The sequence below is a fragment of the Thermobia domestica genome, chromosome 5, assembly GCF_964235325.1.
Source record: "Thermobia domestica chromosome 5, izTheDome1.hap1.1, whole genome shotgun sequence".
NCBI lineage: Eukaryota > Metazoa > Arthropoda > Insecta > Zygentoma > Lepismatidae > Thermobia > Thermobia domestica.
In genome coordinates this window covers 78,365,909-78,381,452 of record NC_137458.1, presented here as the reverse complement: position 1 = coordinate 78,381,452, position 15,544 = coordinate 78,365,909, and the positions used below count along the sequence as shown (strand labels likewise).

The 15,544-nt window shown below is 36.6% G+C and overlaps 1 protein-coding gene across 1 annotated transcript; it reads right to left on the bottom strand.

Moving 5' to 3' along the window:
• Window positions 1-334: 334 nt before the first annotated feature.
• On the bottom strand, window positions 335-13,400 carry LOC145685142 (uncharacterized). Its single transcript, XM_081757491.1, has 2 exons — window positions 13,244-13,400; window positions 335-1,233 (listed from the first exon to the last, which is right to left on the bottom strand). The coding sequence occupies exons 1-2, from the start codon at window positions 13,398-13,400 to the stop codon at window positions 335-337; spliced, it is 1,056 nt and encodes a 351-aa protein (XP_081613617.1).
• Between the last annotated feature and the right edge of the window lie 2,144 nt (window positions 13,401-15,544).

Genomic DNA, 15,544 nt, shown 5'->3' with positions numbered 1-15,544 from the left:
TATCTTCAGCTCATCAATATTGCGAAATCGTATAGATTTGCCTGTTTTAGCAAGCTTCAGAAATACCATGTCACCAACTTTGATCTGATATTTATTTTCCTGTTTTCGCTCTACTTTTCCATTACGTCGCTGAAATTTTTGATGGAGCCCAGCTCTAGGTGGATTTACAATAACAAGTATTTTCTTTCCAGCTACTTTCTCCACTACGGTGGGCAAAATATCTTCAGACCCGTCCAACAAAATTCTCGCTGTTTCTGATGACATTTTTTACAGCATTGGCTCTTGCATCTTCAACTGCCTGGTTCGACATTTCTATGCCAAGAATTTGAGCACATTACTTAGCAAGAGTAAATCCAATTCCTCCAGTGGCACAACACACATCTATCGAGGAAGTTTCTTCGTCAACTTCAACCACTTCCGCGATGGAAGTATAAAGCTGCTCGTCTCCCGAAGTATTCACTTGAAAATAATCTGGAGATATTCGGAAACTCATGTCACAGATAGTTTCTTTCACATATTCTTTTCCGAACAACAGTTGCAGTGGTGAAGGTTCCTCACCTTCTTCCTTTTCAGTGAACGTCTGGAAATAGTGCGATGTGACATTCAAGCTGTTTCCTTCTCTGTTTTGGAAATAATCTTTCAAATCATCCTTAATCTTCCCTATAGGCAAATTCCTCAGAAAGTCTGCAAGTCGTTCATTCTTCTGTTTTCTTTCTTCTGCCCAACCTGCAAAATTCAGATTCCTCCTTAGCAGCAAATCCGTCAGTCGCGTGAGTGAAGATTTTATTCCTTCAGTCTTCTTCTTCAAATGTTCTTCATAAGTAACATCCCACAAAGGTATTGTAGCCTGTTTTATTCTATCTTCTACAGGTAACTCAACTTTCGCCTTTTTAGAATCCTTATCATCAGACTTTTCCAATTTTCTCTTATGTTGATCAGTTTCGGCAACTTCGGCTGAAAGAACTCGTTTCTTCCAACTGTATCCATTCAAGGTCTTTACTGCCTTCTGTTGGTCTTCTTCAGTTTCGAAGATCAAATAAATCCAAGAACTCGCTCTTTTTGGTGACCTAATAGTATGGCTTCCCAACTTCAAATCGTTCGTCAACAATTTCTTCAATTCCCCTAACCTGTATAATCTCGGCAGAACTTTCACTTCAATTTTTAATACGCCTGTAGTAGTAGTGGTGGTGGTCTCCTTGGCCTTAGATGATGGTTCTTCTTTAATTGTAGCATCTTCCGCATCACCATTCACCACAGGTTCAGTTATTTCAGTTATTCATTCTGTTCTTGATTATTTTCATTTCGTACATCGACATTCTTTTGACCTTGTTCCGGCTCTACTTTCATATTCACACCAGTACCATTCACTTTTTCACACAATACTTGCAAGTTCTCTTTCAAATTGCGTTGTAGCTGATCAAAATGTTCTTGTGCATCTTGTACTTTATCTGCAAGATATTTATGTTGCGCCAGTATCTGTTCTAGCTTTTCATCGTTCAGTTTTTGTTGTTGAGCAAATTTAGCAGTTAGTGTCTGTTCTAGCTTAGCAGTTAGAGTCTGTTCTAGCTTAGCAGTTAGTGTCTGTTATAGCTTTTCATGCTTTGATTTCAGCTTTTCATCGTTCAATTTTTGTTGTTGATCGAATTTAGCAGTTAGTAGTTGACTAATCATCTCAATAAGATTAGAATGGGAACGTTCGGCCACAGATACGGCATTTCTAGACATGGTTTCATCTAAAGTATTGGGTACTTCCTCAAACTCCGAATCCTGCATATTGCTGATTCTTTGGATTTTCTTCCTGCTTCTCAAAATAGTGAAACCCATAAAAGAGATATATGTATATACGTAAACCTTGTTCTTACTTTCATTCAGAACTAAAGGTCTCAGTCCCGGGTCTACGGCACCAGATAAAACGGTAATATTTTAATTCTCGTTTTAGCCCTAATTCGTCAATATATCAACTTTAGATCAATAAGTCATAACAATAAACATATTAGCTAATAGTTACTGACCATAACTATACCTTTTTGTCATTTTAAATTATAAAAATTGTGTCCAGATATCACTTGTTTATTCTTCGATACATCCATAAATTATATTATCAACAACAATGTCTCCCATGACAACCTATTAATTACCTCTTTTCTCTTTTAAGTGTATATATGTTCAGTTATTGCGCCTCTGATCATGTGTCGACAAAACAGGTACAGATTGATAATACCGTTATAATAACAATATATCTTTGTATACAAAAATAAGAAGAAAATGGAAATTTTCTTTAGTTTATAACAGCAGGTAACCAAAATTATAAGGCATACTCGACCATCGAACAGAGGGCCAGACACACAAATGCTTATCAACTTCATTGATGCTACGATTGATGTTGATTGATTGATGAAGTATTACTACGCTCACTTCAATAATAACTAATGATGTAGTTTATTCTGGAAGCAGGAGATTTATCCTCTTACTAATTTCAATTATACATTATAAAAGTAAATGGCGTAGGTCTGTAATGCACGAAAACAGCACACATTACTAATTATTCCCATCAGGAAGTTGCGGTCGAAAAGAGGGATTGGCGCCTCGACAGTGGCTGGCCGCTGAAGGCAGCCGCCACTCGTCAACTCCGGCACGGCAATCTATTTTTTCAAAGTCGCCGACCTTTTGCTGAAGCGGCAAGGGGTCGAAAATCGTAAAAGGAAACGCCTTTTGCCGACTCTCTGCCGAAATTTGCAGACCGTCAGAGTAAGCAAACCAGTCGAAAAGCCTCTTTCCGATCCTCTCCCGACTCCTTATTCTTTCCTGTTTTCGACGGCGGCGCTGACGCATTAATGCTAATTTTTGGCTGTTTGCCGACAGCTCGGCAAGGTAACTATTCGTCGCGGTCTGAAACCGCACAAAGACGCCGGTGTCCGGCGCCGGCCATTCGACCGCGGCATCTGGTCGGCATGAACATATTGTCCGACGGCATTCGGCACTGTCTTTATGAGGATATAAGTCGGAGTAGTTTCATTAAAATTTTAAAGATCATACTTACTTCTAAATCTGACAGACTCATTACTGATCCTCTGTAACTACAAGCAATTATGCATTATCCAAGATAACCTTAGAAAATAAAATAATATGAAATGAAATCTTTGAGTTTTACGTCCTACGATTTTGCTAAAGGAGACGGTGATCATGAGTAATGAATAAAATGGTGGAATGAAGAAAGTGGGAGAAAACGGGAGAATCCCAAGAAAACCCACGCACACGGTGTTTGTCCATCACGAAGTTCTGTTGCAAGTGGCTGGGATCGAAGCCGGGGAGAAAATAAAGTAAATTATATTTGGAGTCTAATAGTCTTTACGAGATATAGAAGTACTCGGTGAGACAAAGGAATAGATAACTAGTTTTCGATACATTGTTTGTATTAATAATAAGGATATGAACGACCAACATAAATTAAAAGCAATGATAGTAATGGCGAAGTTAGCAATTAGCAGGAAGAAAAGTTCATTTTGTTGATCATTGAATATTTTATATTTGATCTTTGAACCTTTTTCATACATTATCGTCTAAGCAAAGGAGACAATTCATTGCCTAAGCTGTTCCACAAGTGTTCTTAGTATATTTACTGCGTTGATCAGTTTTATGTTATTCATACATTGTGAATATTTCCAAACATGTAGTCAATAAAACACAAGAAGAAAATTCATAAGGAATCCATGTAAAGTATTGTACTCATAGGGCAGAAACATGAATAATATTCAAAAGGATAGCAACACAAGGGAGGCATTTAATATATAGATATAGACAAGAATAAGGAGAACGAGAAACAAATATGTTTGTATTACTGTAAGAGAAGGGAACAATCTTACATTAATTAGAAACTGATTTGAACTTTCACTAACAAAAAAAATTATCACGTTGTGACGACATGGATTGACACAAATATGGTAATGAAGAATTGTGTGATGTATGTATATATAATAAGGCAACCTATTATTATGGATTTATTGGGAAGTAGATAGCGCCACCTTCTATTTATGGGGACATACTACCTTATTCTCCCTTTGCCCCTTTCCACCTACCTTTCTGGTTTCAAACAAGTGTGTAATGAATTGAGAAAATATATTCGAATATCTGGTACCAGCTGGTAGTATAAAATGACGAGACCCTCGTTATCTAAAATCCGGAATGTGATTGGTTTCGAATCCGGAAAGAAAGCCAATAGATCAACTGACGTCGATCGTCAGTTGGTCACAGTTTAAGGTGTGTAGTGTTTGTTTCTTTACACTTGTGTAGAAAATGGTGGAAAATTTTTGAATATCATAGTCTTGATGTTGAATATTTGTGAGCCCCTTCTCCATATTTTTATTTTGTGCCAGTAATTATCTAAAATAATTGTTTCGATGGGACAATTTTTTCTCAACTGTTTTTTTTTTTGGTTAATAATAAAAGCAAAATTGGACGGTGGACACAAAATAACCCCCTCTTTGTCCAATTAAGTACCTTGAATTTTGGAATTTTTTTTTAGATTCTGCTTTTAGCTGGCTACTGTGTTCATATAGTAGACAAATGACTGTCTACATCTTCGCCATTAACAGTACAAGGGTGATACCCCTTTGTGAACAGTTGTAGAGTCTCTGAACAGTCTTCGTATAGTTTTCAGTGCGTTGTATTTCTTTTACAATATAATAATGAGTAGATATTTGTCGGAAAAAAATAGCGGAGGAACTACCTTCTGATGTGAGTAAAACTGAATTAAGTGGTTTAGGAGAAGATGTAAGTGAGACCGAGAACCATGTAAGTGACATCGAAAATATTTATGATTGTCACGATGAGGTTTACCATTCCAGTGACTCGGAATCGGTAACATCAAAATGTGTGATAATCCGAATGTGAACGATAGTAAGGGAACGTATGTTTCTACAAAGTACATAAGAAAATCTGGTAGGGTGTATGTTAATAAACCACCACCTTGTCTACAAAGAACAAAGCAAAATATTACACGTGAACGCCCTAGACTAAAGCCAGACGGTGTTATAAACAATATTAGTGAATCTTTTTCAAAACTTTTCAAAGACGAAATTCTATTAAAAATCGAGAAAGAGCAATGAAGAAGCATCTAGAGAACATATTGACCCCGCCAATGAAAGTGAAGCACTTGCGCTTATAGAAGTGCTTATTCTGATGGGAGCAAATCATGGCACTAACTTAGACTATCACGATTTGTGGTCTGAGGATTTAGGACGCTCTGTATACATTGCAAGCATGAATCGGAGCAGATTTCGTTCTCTCCTCAAAATTCTTCGGTTTGATGACAAGGCGAAGTGTTCAACCTTCTGAACGACACGTTTCCGAAGTATTGTAAACTTGGAACTATTACAGTTATTGATGAAATGCTTTTCCTTTTCCGCGGAAATTGTAAGTTCAAAGTTTTTATGAAAGAAAAACCTGGCAAATACGGTATACTCATCAGAATGTTAGCTGACTATCATCACCGATACGTTTATAATATGGAAGTATATGCCGGTAAGGAAGAGGACACAACAATTGCCTCAAGTGGACAAAAAGAAATAGTGAAACGACTTGTCACTCCTATAAAGAATATAGGTAGGAATGTAACTACAGACAGGTCAGTAGAATTAGCTGAAGATTTGTACACTGACTATGGTCTTACATTAGTAGGAACATTACAAAGCAATAGGAAACACATTCCCGAGGAACTGAAATCCATCCACAATAGGGAATTACATTCTAATATGTTTGAATTCACTAATCCCAAAAGGGGAAAGCCTCGGGTAACAATAGTGTCCTATGTAGCTAAGGAAAAAAGAAAACTTCTATTACTACTGTCAACTCAACATAACGATGACAAGATATCAGATACTACCGGAAAGAACAAATCAGACAAATTTATTCTATAACGCAACAAAAGGTAGTGTCGATACAATCGACCATATTGCACGTAAATACAGCACCAAGAGAAGTACACCGAGATGGACCCTATCCGTCTTTTTTACGCTTATTGACATCGCTTGTATAAACGCATATACCTTGTACACAATAAACTTTCCTGATTGGAATAAAACAAAAAGTAATAGAAAGAGCTTGTTTCTTCAGGAACAGGGAATTTAACTCATCAAACCAAACATTAAAGAGCGCACCAAAAACATTAGGGGTATGCAGCATAATATTGTTTCCTCAATGGAAAACGTACTGAAGAGAAAAATCACCACACATCGTCAGGACATTGCACGGTCTGCAACAACAGTCGAAGGCAGGTGTCATGTATGCAACTCCCAGGCGAGAACGAAACATGAAAAACAAAACAAGCTTCCTAAAACAACAATAGTCTGTACCAAATGCAGCAGATTTGTTTGTGAGAAACATAGTGAGAAAGAAAACATTTGCGAGAATTGTCAGCTCGACACTGACAACTCCAATTGAATACTCCGTGAAAAGTTCCGCAATACAAAGTTAGTTACATCAATAGCATATGTACTGTGGCGTACATTGTTCAAGAACTCAGAATTAGTGTGATGTACACATTGCCAAGATTATGAATTTACTATTAGCTTCACATAATAATATATGAAAACTATGTACGGTATCATCCGTCCAATTAAGTTTATTGAATAATACTCACATTAGCATACAGTTACATACAAATAAGCCTAAATAACTATGTGGACAATCATAAATATTATATGAAAATGTTTATTTGTTAATTATACTCAATTTCACAACAATAAAATCTCATTTAAGTGCAATAATACAGTGGACATTTTTAACCCCCCCTTGGTCCACAGCAAAGCGGGTTGACGCTTGGTCCTGCGACGGTTAAAGACGAGAAAATTGGAGGTTGCTGTAGGCCACGTTGGAATGGCGCTTTTGAGAAAAAAATGTATTCTAGTCTGTTTCCATCAGGATCTGTAGGACTTTTTTATTATTCAATTGTTAATATTTTTGCGTACTATTCGTTGTTTTTTATGTTTCTCCTTTATTTTTCCCTTTATTTATAATAAATTGTTTATCCTTCTTATTTGAAACAGTAGATTTCTCACTTCTAAGTAACTTTCTTGAAAAACTGAAATAATTTTTGGCGAAAGTTTTGTATATTAAAAGTGAAAGTGATATCTGGGTGCGCCACGCGGCTTCTTAATACATTACTGGCGAAAACTATACCCACTTATTTTCAGGATTATTTTCGCGGTGGACAAGTCTGTATTTTCAAAATTAGATATGTTCTCTTCTCTTATTCTTTCAAGAACGGATTTTGGCCCGGGGTGGTCATTCGGAAAGAAAGGGGATTCAGAGTGTTTCGTTACGGAACAGTGACCAACTCACCTAAAATTCTCTCTGTTATAAAATTTAAATATAAATTCAGTGGTTAACTTTTCATGTTCATGTCATATGCTGTGTATGTAATTACTTGTTCGTATAAATTAGTAGGGTATCTTACAGAAAGTCTTTCTTGGGCAGTTCAAGAAACCGGTTCCAGGGATCGAACCCATGCTATCTTGTATATAAGTATAATGTAGCTTCCAAAATAGAAAATAACGTCTATAGGTGGTGACTCTATTTTCTTTCTTGAAGAAGAGTTTGTAGACGAAATTCCTGTCGATGTTAGTGCGTTTGCCAATATAATAGACGAAAAGCAATCAAAAATATTTTCTATGACTGAAAGTGACGCTAAGAAAATGCTATTGGCCATTACAACTGATAACAGAAAGACTGCACCTGTCCATTCAGGTGTTGAAGTAGGTCAGGTTAGAGGCACCGATAATACAAACTCATCCTGGTGGAAGTGTGTTTGTGCGAACAGTTGGCAGTCAGGCAGGCCATTTACCTCTTGTGTCTGTGAACGAGCAAGCTAGAGCTGAACCTCAATCTGAATTGACACAAAGCAGCTGCTTTAATAAGATGGGACAATCATCAGCATCTTTAGTTTTACGATGATTCATTGAACCATTAGAAAATTGTTTTGGTACGGATCCTTTAAAATTATATCAATTTATTCCAAAGATTGATGAATTTTTTAATATTGAGTGTTTTCCTTTTTCTGTGGTTTTATATTCTTTGCGCGCTAAAGTTACGGGTCCACTGCAAGAAATTCTAAACGAGCTGCTACATACATGTAAAAGCTGGGATTTTGACGTGATTTTGTTTTTCATAATTTATTATCAGAATGTGCTATTCACACAATAGTAGTAGAATACATGTATCGTCATCATGAAAATTACGAGGATTTAAAAGCCTTTCTAAAGCCTGTAACTACTGATGATAAACTTTTGAATTTCCGTTGCGGGTACGAAAGGCTGATTAGTTTTATTACCAGTGGCGTTCTTCCGAATATAAGGGAGCGGATGTTCTATCATACAAAACCGTAGACTATAGATGAACTTGATAAACTAATTAGTGAATATAGATAACATAAACTTTATATGAAGCAGTTTACTTATAAAATGAGGTCCCAAAGAGGGTAGCCGTATGCTCGCATAGGGAGGGACTTTAAGAATTCTCGTAACACTATAAGCTGTTACAAATGTCAGGGTCCACATCCAGTGAGGCTATGCCCAGAAAATAAATCTTGGAAAATTTTATCATTTTTTTTTCAAATAAGACAAATTGGAACTTGAATCGTTTAAATAAAAGTGATGATGCCGCGTGAATTGAAATTAAAGTAAGTGGAATTGCAGTGAATGGTTGTTTAGAAAGTAGGTGTGAGACTAATCTCTTGAATTTGAGGCTCTTTAATAAAATTAAAAACTCTAGTGATGTGCAAATAAATTACAAAGAGTGCTTTAAAGGAAAGACTATAAATAAAGGTTCCATGGTGTTGAGACCTTCAGTTTTGGTTCCGTTTACGGTGATTAATTACACCTTTTAATGAAACTGTTTTTGTTTAAATGTTTGGAGTTTCCCATTTTGGTTGGTTTAGACTGTTTTCGTCAGGGAGGAGTGGATTTCAATGAATCTAAGGTTCTTTTAGCAAAGGAAATGTTACCTACCCCTCTTGTTGACTTCCTCTCCCCCTCATCTTTCCAAAATAATTCTTCTGCTGCTTCTGCCAGGAGTCCTAGCGACGGAGGGACATGCGCGTGACTATTTTGGGGAGTCCCGATATTACGCCCTCGAGCAAAAGAAAGAACAAACATGGAGTAAATTGGCAATTGGTCTTCGCTCGCTCGAGTTTCTTGAAACAACTGCTGATAGGGAGAGTGATAATGGAACTTCGCCCGGTGGATTGAAGATGCGTGGTAATGGAAAGGAAAAGAACAGGTTTGGCAAAAGCATTCCTGTCAGAAGAAATCAGATAAAAAAGTAAATGGTCCGAGAAATAATAAACATTCCTTTGCGGAACTAAAAGAGAATTACAGCTTTGATTCTAATCGAAAAATTGTCGCGTATGTAGGTGGATCTGTTAGATCTATGCGAATAGAGGGAGAAAAACAGTATGTTAATATTGTTCTAATATGCAGTTGTAGTAATGAAGATTATAAATCTTCTGATGCTTTGGATGAGGAAGGGGATCCATTACTATTAGCATTTAATGATTGTAAAAGCGATAAATGGAAAATTAGTACAGGTGAAAAGATTAGGATTTTGAATGGTATCGATGAAGAACTTGTGAAACAAGATCCTACTTTGGTTCACTATATAGAATATTTATTACATAAATATGTGAATGTCATTACCCACCGAATTGGTACTATCAGTGACTTTGAATACACTATTTAATTAAAGTCTGATGATGTAGTTCGGGAGCGCCAATATCCTTTTTCGGAAAGGCAGCAGCAAAAGTTATCGAACCTAATTGACCAATTATTAGAAAATGGTGTGATATAACATTCTAAGATATACATAGATCTTCTTGTTTCCTAGTGCGCAATAAAGATGGATAACCTAGACTAGTAGTAAACTACTCTAAACTGAATAGACTCGTTTGTGGGGACTGCTTCCCTTGTCCTGATATAGACGAATGCATTAGTTCGCTTGCTAAGGCCAATATATGTAAGCAAAATTGATGGGACGAAAGCTGTTTCCAACTACAGTTGACTCTTGGTAGCCGTAATCTCACAACATTCGCCGTACAAGATAAGCTATACGAATATTCCCGAACGGATATTCGTATAGCTTATCTATACGAATATTCACGGATAATAGTGCCTCGGTTAACATCTCGCGAAACCCTAAGATCTTGGGCAGATATGTCAGCATTCTGCATATTATAGTTCAGATTTAGAATAGTCCCTGTTTCGAGTTATAAGAAATATCAGGTATATTTTCTTTCCAGGATTTATTAGATAAATCCGAATGATATTGATGTTGATCCTAGTCCTATTAATGACTCAGAGGGTACATGTTTAGCCTATGGAATTTACCGCTAGCACACGAGGATAGTAAATAGTACCAGCAATCAGGGGCAGATACTAAGGATATTTATGAGATGGTAAAGAGCCATGAAGGATAGTATCACCAATATAAGTTAATGAGAGATACACTATACATGAAAACCAAGGCCAAGGTTGCGCGTTATAAAGTACTGGTTCCACGTATATTGAGACCCCTTCTACTAAGCTATTATCATACTTTATTACGTATTGGAGGGTATTAATGTTTATTGAAAGTGTACAAATAGGTGTGTAGATATTTTTCTTGGCAGAATATATTCAATGAAGTGCGGGACTTTGTCCGTTCATGCTACGAGTGTCAATTACTAAAGCAACGAAATACAATTCCACATGGACAACTAATTTCGGAATATTGCAAGGAAATCAATGTCCATTATTATGTGGACTTAGCGGTGCGGTTACCTTCTAGTTTCGGGTGCCTGTATGTCCTTCTGTGCTTAGATAACGCGATTCGTTATCTTCATTCAGTCCCGTTACGGAATGCTAAGGCGCTATATGACATTTTCTGTAAATATGAATTTATTCGAGCAATTTTCACTGACAAGGTTTCTTGCTTTTCATCAGCCTATTTTAGACAATTTTTGTTTGGTAATGGGATGAAGCACATACGCTATTCTCCGTACTTTCCAGGAGGGAACGCAGTCGAAAAATATGTGAGACTGGTTAAAACGAGCATTCGGGTATATGTGGATGGTAAACAGGAGAAATGGGTGAGTTTCCTGAATGAGTCTCAATTCTGTCTCAATGCTGCGGAACATGCGGAGCTTGAGTTTAGCCTCTTCCGTCTTTTTTGGAAGCGAATCGGTAGTTACGTTGATGGTGAAGTGGAGTATTACACCTGAGGATTTAGAGGGACCTAATAATGCCCAAATATGTGATCAAAAATTCGTTAACATGGGCAAAGCATGGAAAGAAAGGTGTCAGCTCTATAATAAGCGGATGCTTCCAGTCATGTTTGCTGTTGGAGACAAACACATGATAACAAAATAATTCATAACATAATGGTGAGGCCAATGACAGTCGTACCAAAGCCTACTGCCAATACACTTTAATGTAAGACTGAAGATGGTAAAATGATTGTTACCCATACAAGTTTGGCAAACATATACAAAGAAGAAAGAAATGTTAATAACATCAACGAAAATTGAAAAACATAATGAGAATTGGGTGTACGGGTTTTGTGTGTGTATAATTTGTTTGTTATTATTGTTCACTTTCATAATCAACAATCATCTACTAACACCTTTTCCATCATCATTTCATTTGATCTTCATTGAAAAAGGTGTACGGTACTCCTAAGATCTTGTTAAAATAATTTAAATTGCTTATTTATTTAAAAAGTTTCTGTAATGAAAAATTAATTTGAGTATTTTTTCATCTACGTCGGGGTATCTGTAACGACATGAATTGTCACAAATATGGTAATAAGCAATTGTGTGATGTATGTATATATAATAAGGCAACCTATCATTATGGATTTATTGGGAAGTAGATGGCGCCAACTTCTATTTATGGGGTCATACTCCCTGATTCTCCCTTAGTCCCTTTCAATTCTATCTTTCTGGTTTCAATTGCGTAATGAATTGAGAAAATATATTCGAACATCTCGTACCTGCTGCTAATATAAAATGACGAGACCCTTGTTATCTAAAATCCGGAATGTGATTGGTTTCAAATCCGGAATGAAAGCCAATAGATCAATTGACGTCGATAGTCAGTTGATCACAATTTAAGGTGTATAGTGTTTGTTTCTTGACACTTGTGTAAAAAATGGTGGAAATTTTTTGTCAGTGGATTTCTGTGAGTATACTCAATGTATTTGAAAGATGAATATTTAAAGATTGACATACTTAGACACGAGCAAGTGTAAGAATTTGCTAATTGACTACTTGAAGACGAGAAAAATGGAGTTTGCTGTAGGCCACGTTGTAATGGTGCTTTTAAGAAAGTACGTATTCTAGGCGGTTTCCATCAAGAACTGTAGGATTGTTTATTATCTAATTTTTAATGTATTTTGTGTACTATTAGTTTTTCTGATTTTTTTATTTTTTCCCTTTGTTTATAATATTTTTTATTCTTGTTATTTGAAATCGTAGGGTGCTAATTAGTAAGTAATGTCCTTGAACAACTGGAATAATTTTTTACTTAAGTTCTTTATATTAAAAGTGAGAGTGATACATTTACATTATCTGGGTGCGCTACGCGGAATTCTAATACAGTACTGTGAAAACTTTCCCCACTTTTTTTCAGGATTATTTCCGCGGTGAACAAGTCTTCAACTTATGTATTGGTGTTCATTTTAGGTCTTCGGTACATTTTCCTTTTATTACGTACGAATAGATAATCCGTGATGCTGAGTCAGATAGTTTACTAATACTTCTGGCAAATTTCAAAGTTCCACGGTTTCAGTACGATAGAAATATGTAACGATAATTATTTTTCAACGTTACATTACCTGATTCCAAATGCATATATTGAATATTTATACAGAACACAAGATTATCATACACTACACTACACAGTATGCACTTTTGAAAATATATATATTCACTTTCAACATATATAATGTTTGAAATATTTAAATATTATATATTCGCTCTTTACAAGATGGTTCTTTGTTCTATGTATCTTTCTTCGAATTGAACGACCCAATTCTCATAAGAACGAAATCAAACAGATAAACAAGTTGTTTTATCAACGAAACTGAGAAATAATTCGACATGATACAAATATTTAAATTATTTCTTTTTATTTTTTTTCTTCTCCTTCTTAAGTGCTTCTGACTTTAAAAGAGCACTTTTACCCGTAAATATAAACAATACTTAGAAAGTACATACAAAAATATACATTATCGTTGTAACCCGTCGTTTCAATCGCTGCCTGAAGATCTTCATTTTGTAAAGATGTTGGTCTTCCGTCATGTGGTGCGTCTTCGAGTGTTACGGCACCGTCTATAAACTTTTTAAACCACGGCTCCACTGTCCACTTAGTCATGGCTCCCTCACCAAAGACCTGGTATATCTTCCGCCCTGCTGCAGCGGCGTTTTACCTCATTTTGAACTCGTACAGCATGCATGCCATTATGACGCTTTGTGGAGGTCACATGTTTACTTTGTCCTTACGTAAGTTCACGGTGCAACTGAATTGCCACAACCAGGCAAGATGTTGGTACACCCACACCAACAACTGACCGCCTTATCTCCAATCGCATTCCACTCGCGATGAGAGGGCCAATCGAACACAGACATCCTCAAAAAGCTATAAAACTATCTTGGGTACCTTTATATCTTTAATATGATACACCACGTTACTTGCTAACTCAAAATATGAATTTTGACAGTTACGCCCCTTCATGAACTGACCGACGATATAAAAAATTTAATCATGAAATAACATTTTTATTTGTCTTTGTTTTAAATGTAAGCTTGTGCTCCGTTGCAGGTTGATACTGAGTACAATGCAGAGCCACTTAAGGTGCTTTTCCTAGGATTTTCCGTGAATTAATTTCTACTTGTGCGTGGTCAACTCTTCTAAACGGCGCGGCGATCTGGTAAGGATGCTTCTCTTATCATGTATCCGTACATTTCAACACGAATCTGACTTCTATCATACACCCCGGAGCTTCCTGTGCCCAAACCTTCTCCGAAAACGCAGCCGTCCCCAGGACATCACTGTTGATCTGAAGAGAGTGGTATAGAAGAATCAGGTGACAAAATCAAAAGCTATGCTTCTAACATCTAGACTCAAAGCGAGATTTGTTAGATGAAAGTGTGCGAGTCACAAGTCATACAAAACGACACCACATCTTTTCACTCATCGAGATGGAATGTGTTTCTCTCATGATTTGTTAGGTCTCTTTGAGTAAACCGGAACGAAACATGATAGAAGTGAGTGGCAGCTTATCACTCACAGCTCATCTGAAAGCCCCAAAGCTATCGTGTTACATAGCGAAACAAGTATCCTTGTCTTCCTCTAGCTCATTCCATGTAACTTCAAGAGGCATACGAAACCGTTAAGATGTTGCTTGAAGCCTTGCTTTATGACGAGTATGGGTGGGAAGTTTTTGGAGATTTCATAATGGTAGCTTTCTTAATGGGTCTTCATTACACCAAGAAATACTTGTCATCAGAGACAGAGTTCACTACGCGAAACAGAATGTCACTTCACATCGTTAGTAGATCCCAAGAAATTGCTAATCCCACCATTAACCGTAAATTGCGTCTCATGAAGCAATTTGTAACAGCTCTTGATAAGGATACAGAAACTTTTAACGATCTTCGAGACTTTTCCTCAGGCTGTACGAAGCAAACGTCAAAGCTAGTGCTCTCGTTGGACTCTAAATCAAGAAAATTATGCAGTGTCAGGATATCCCAAATAAGCTTAACCCTCCAGTAGTCGCGCCGCGGTCAAAAGCACCGCAGAGAAATTATTTTCGATCGTGTGTCCATTCTGTTTGTCCGACAGACTTCTCCGTCTAGCTAATCTTCCCCCTCACCTTCCCGAACATTCCTGCTCAATCACTCCGTTATCCGTTGTTTAGTTTAACTGCCAGTGATTGTTTAGTGATTGTGCGGTGCTTTCCACCGCGCGCGACTAACCGTGTAATGTTTTTTTCTCAGTGTTTCGCTCTGCACGTGACCTTTGCTTTGGAGATGTTTTAAGCTTTATAAACATAAATATTATTTTAATGGACGGAAGAGAGGTCGACAGAGTTAACAAACTGATACCAGGTATGAAAAAGAGAAAATTAGAAATGAATAGCTTAAAATACGGAGGGAAATGTTAGGAATGGACTATTTGGGTAAATCAGCCGAGATGATCTCGTGGAAGCTTTGTCTGAGGAAGATCATAACAAATATCTATCTATCTATCTATCTATATATATATATATATATATATATATATATATATATATATATATATATATATATATATATATATATATATATATATATATATAAAGTGAGTGAACACGAAAGGTGAAGTGAGGAGTCTGCGAGCGAATCCGAAGATCTTAAATCCAGAAATGACCAGCGATTCCCCGAATGTAGTCATAGCAGGAGAGGACGAAATAAGCGACAAAGAAGTGTAGAACAGTGTAAATTTGAAGATAACCTAAAATAATTAAATGTAGTGCT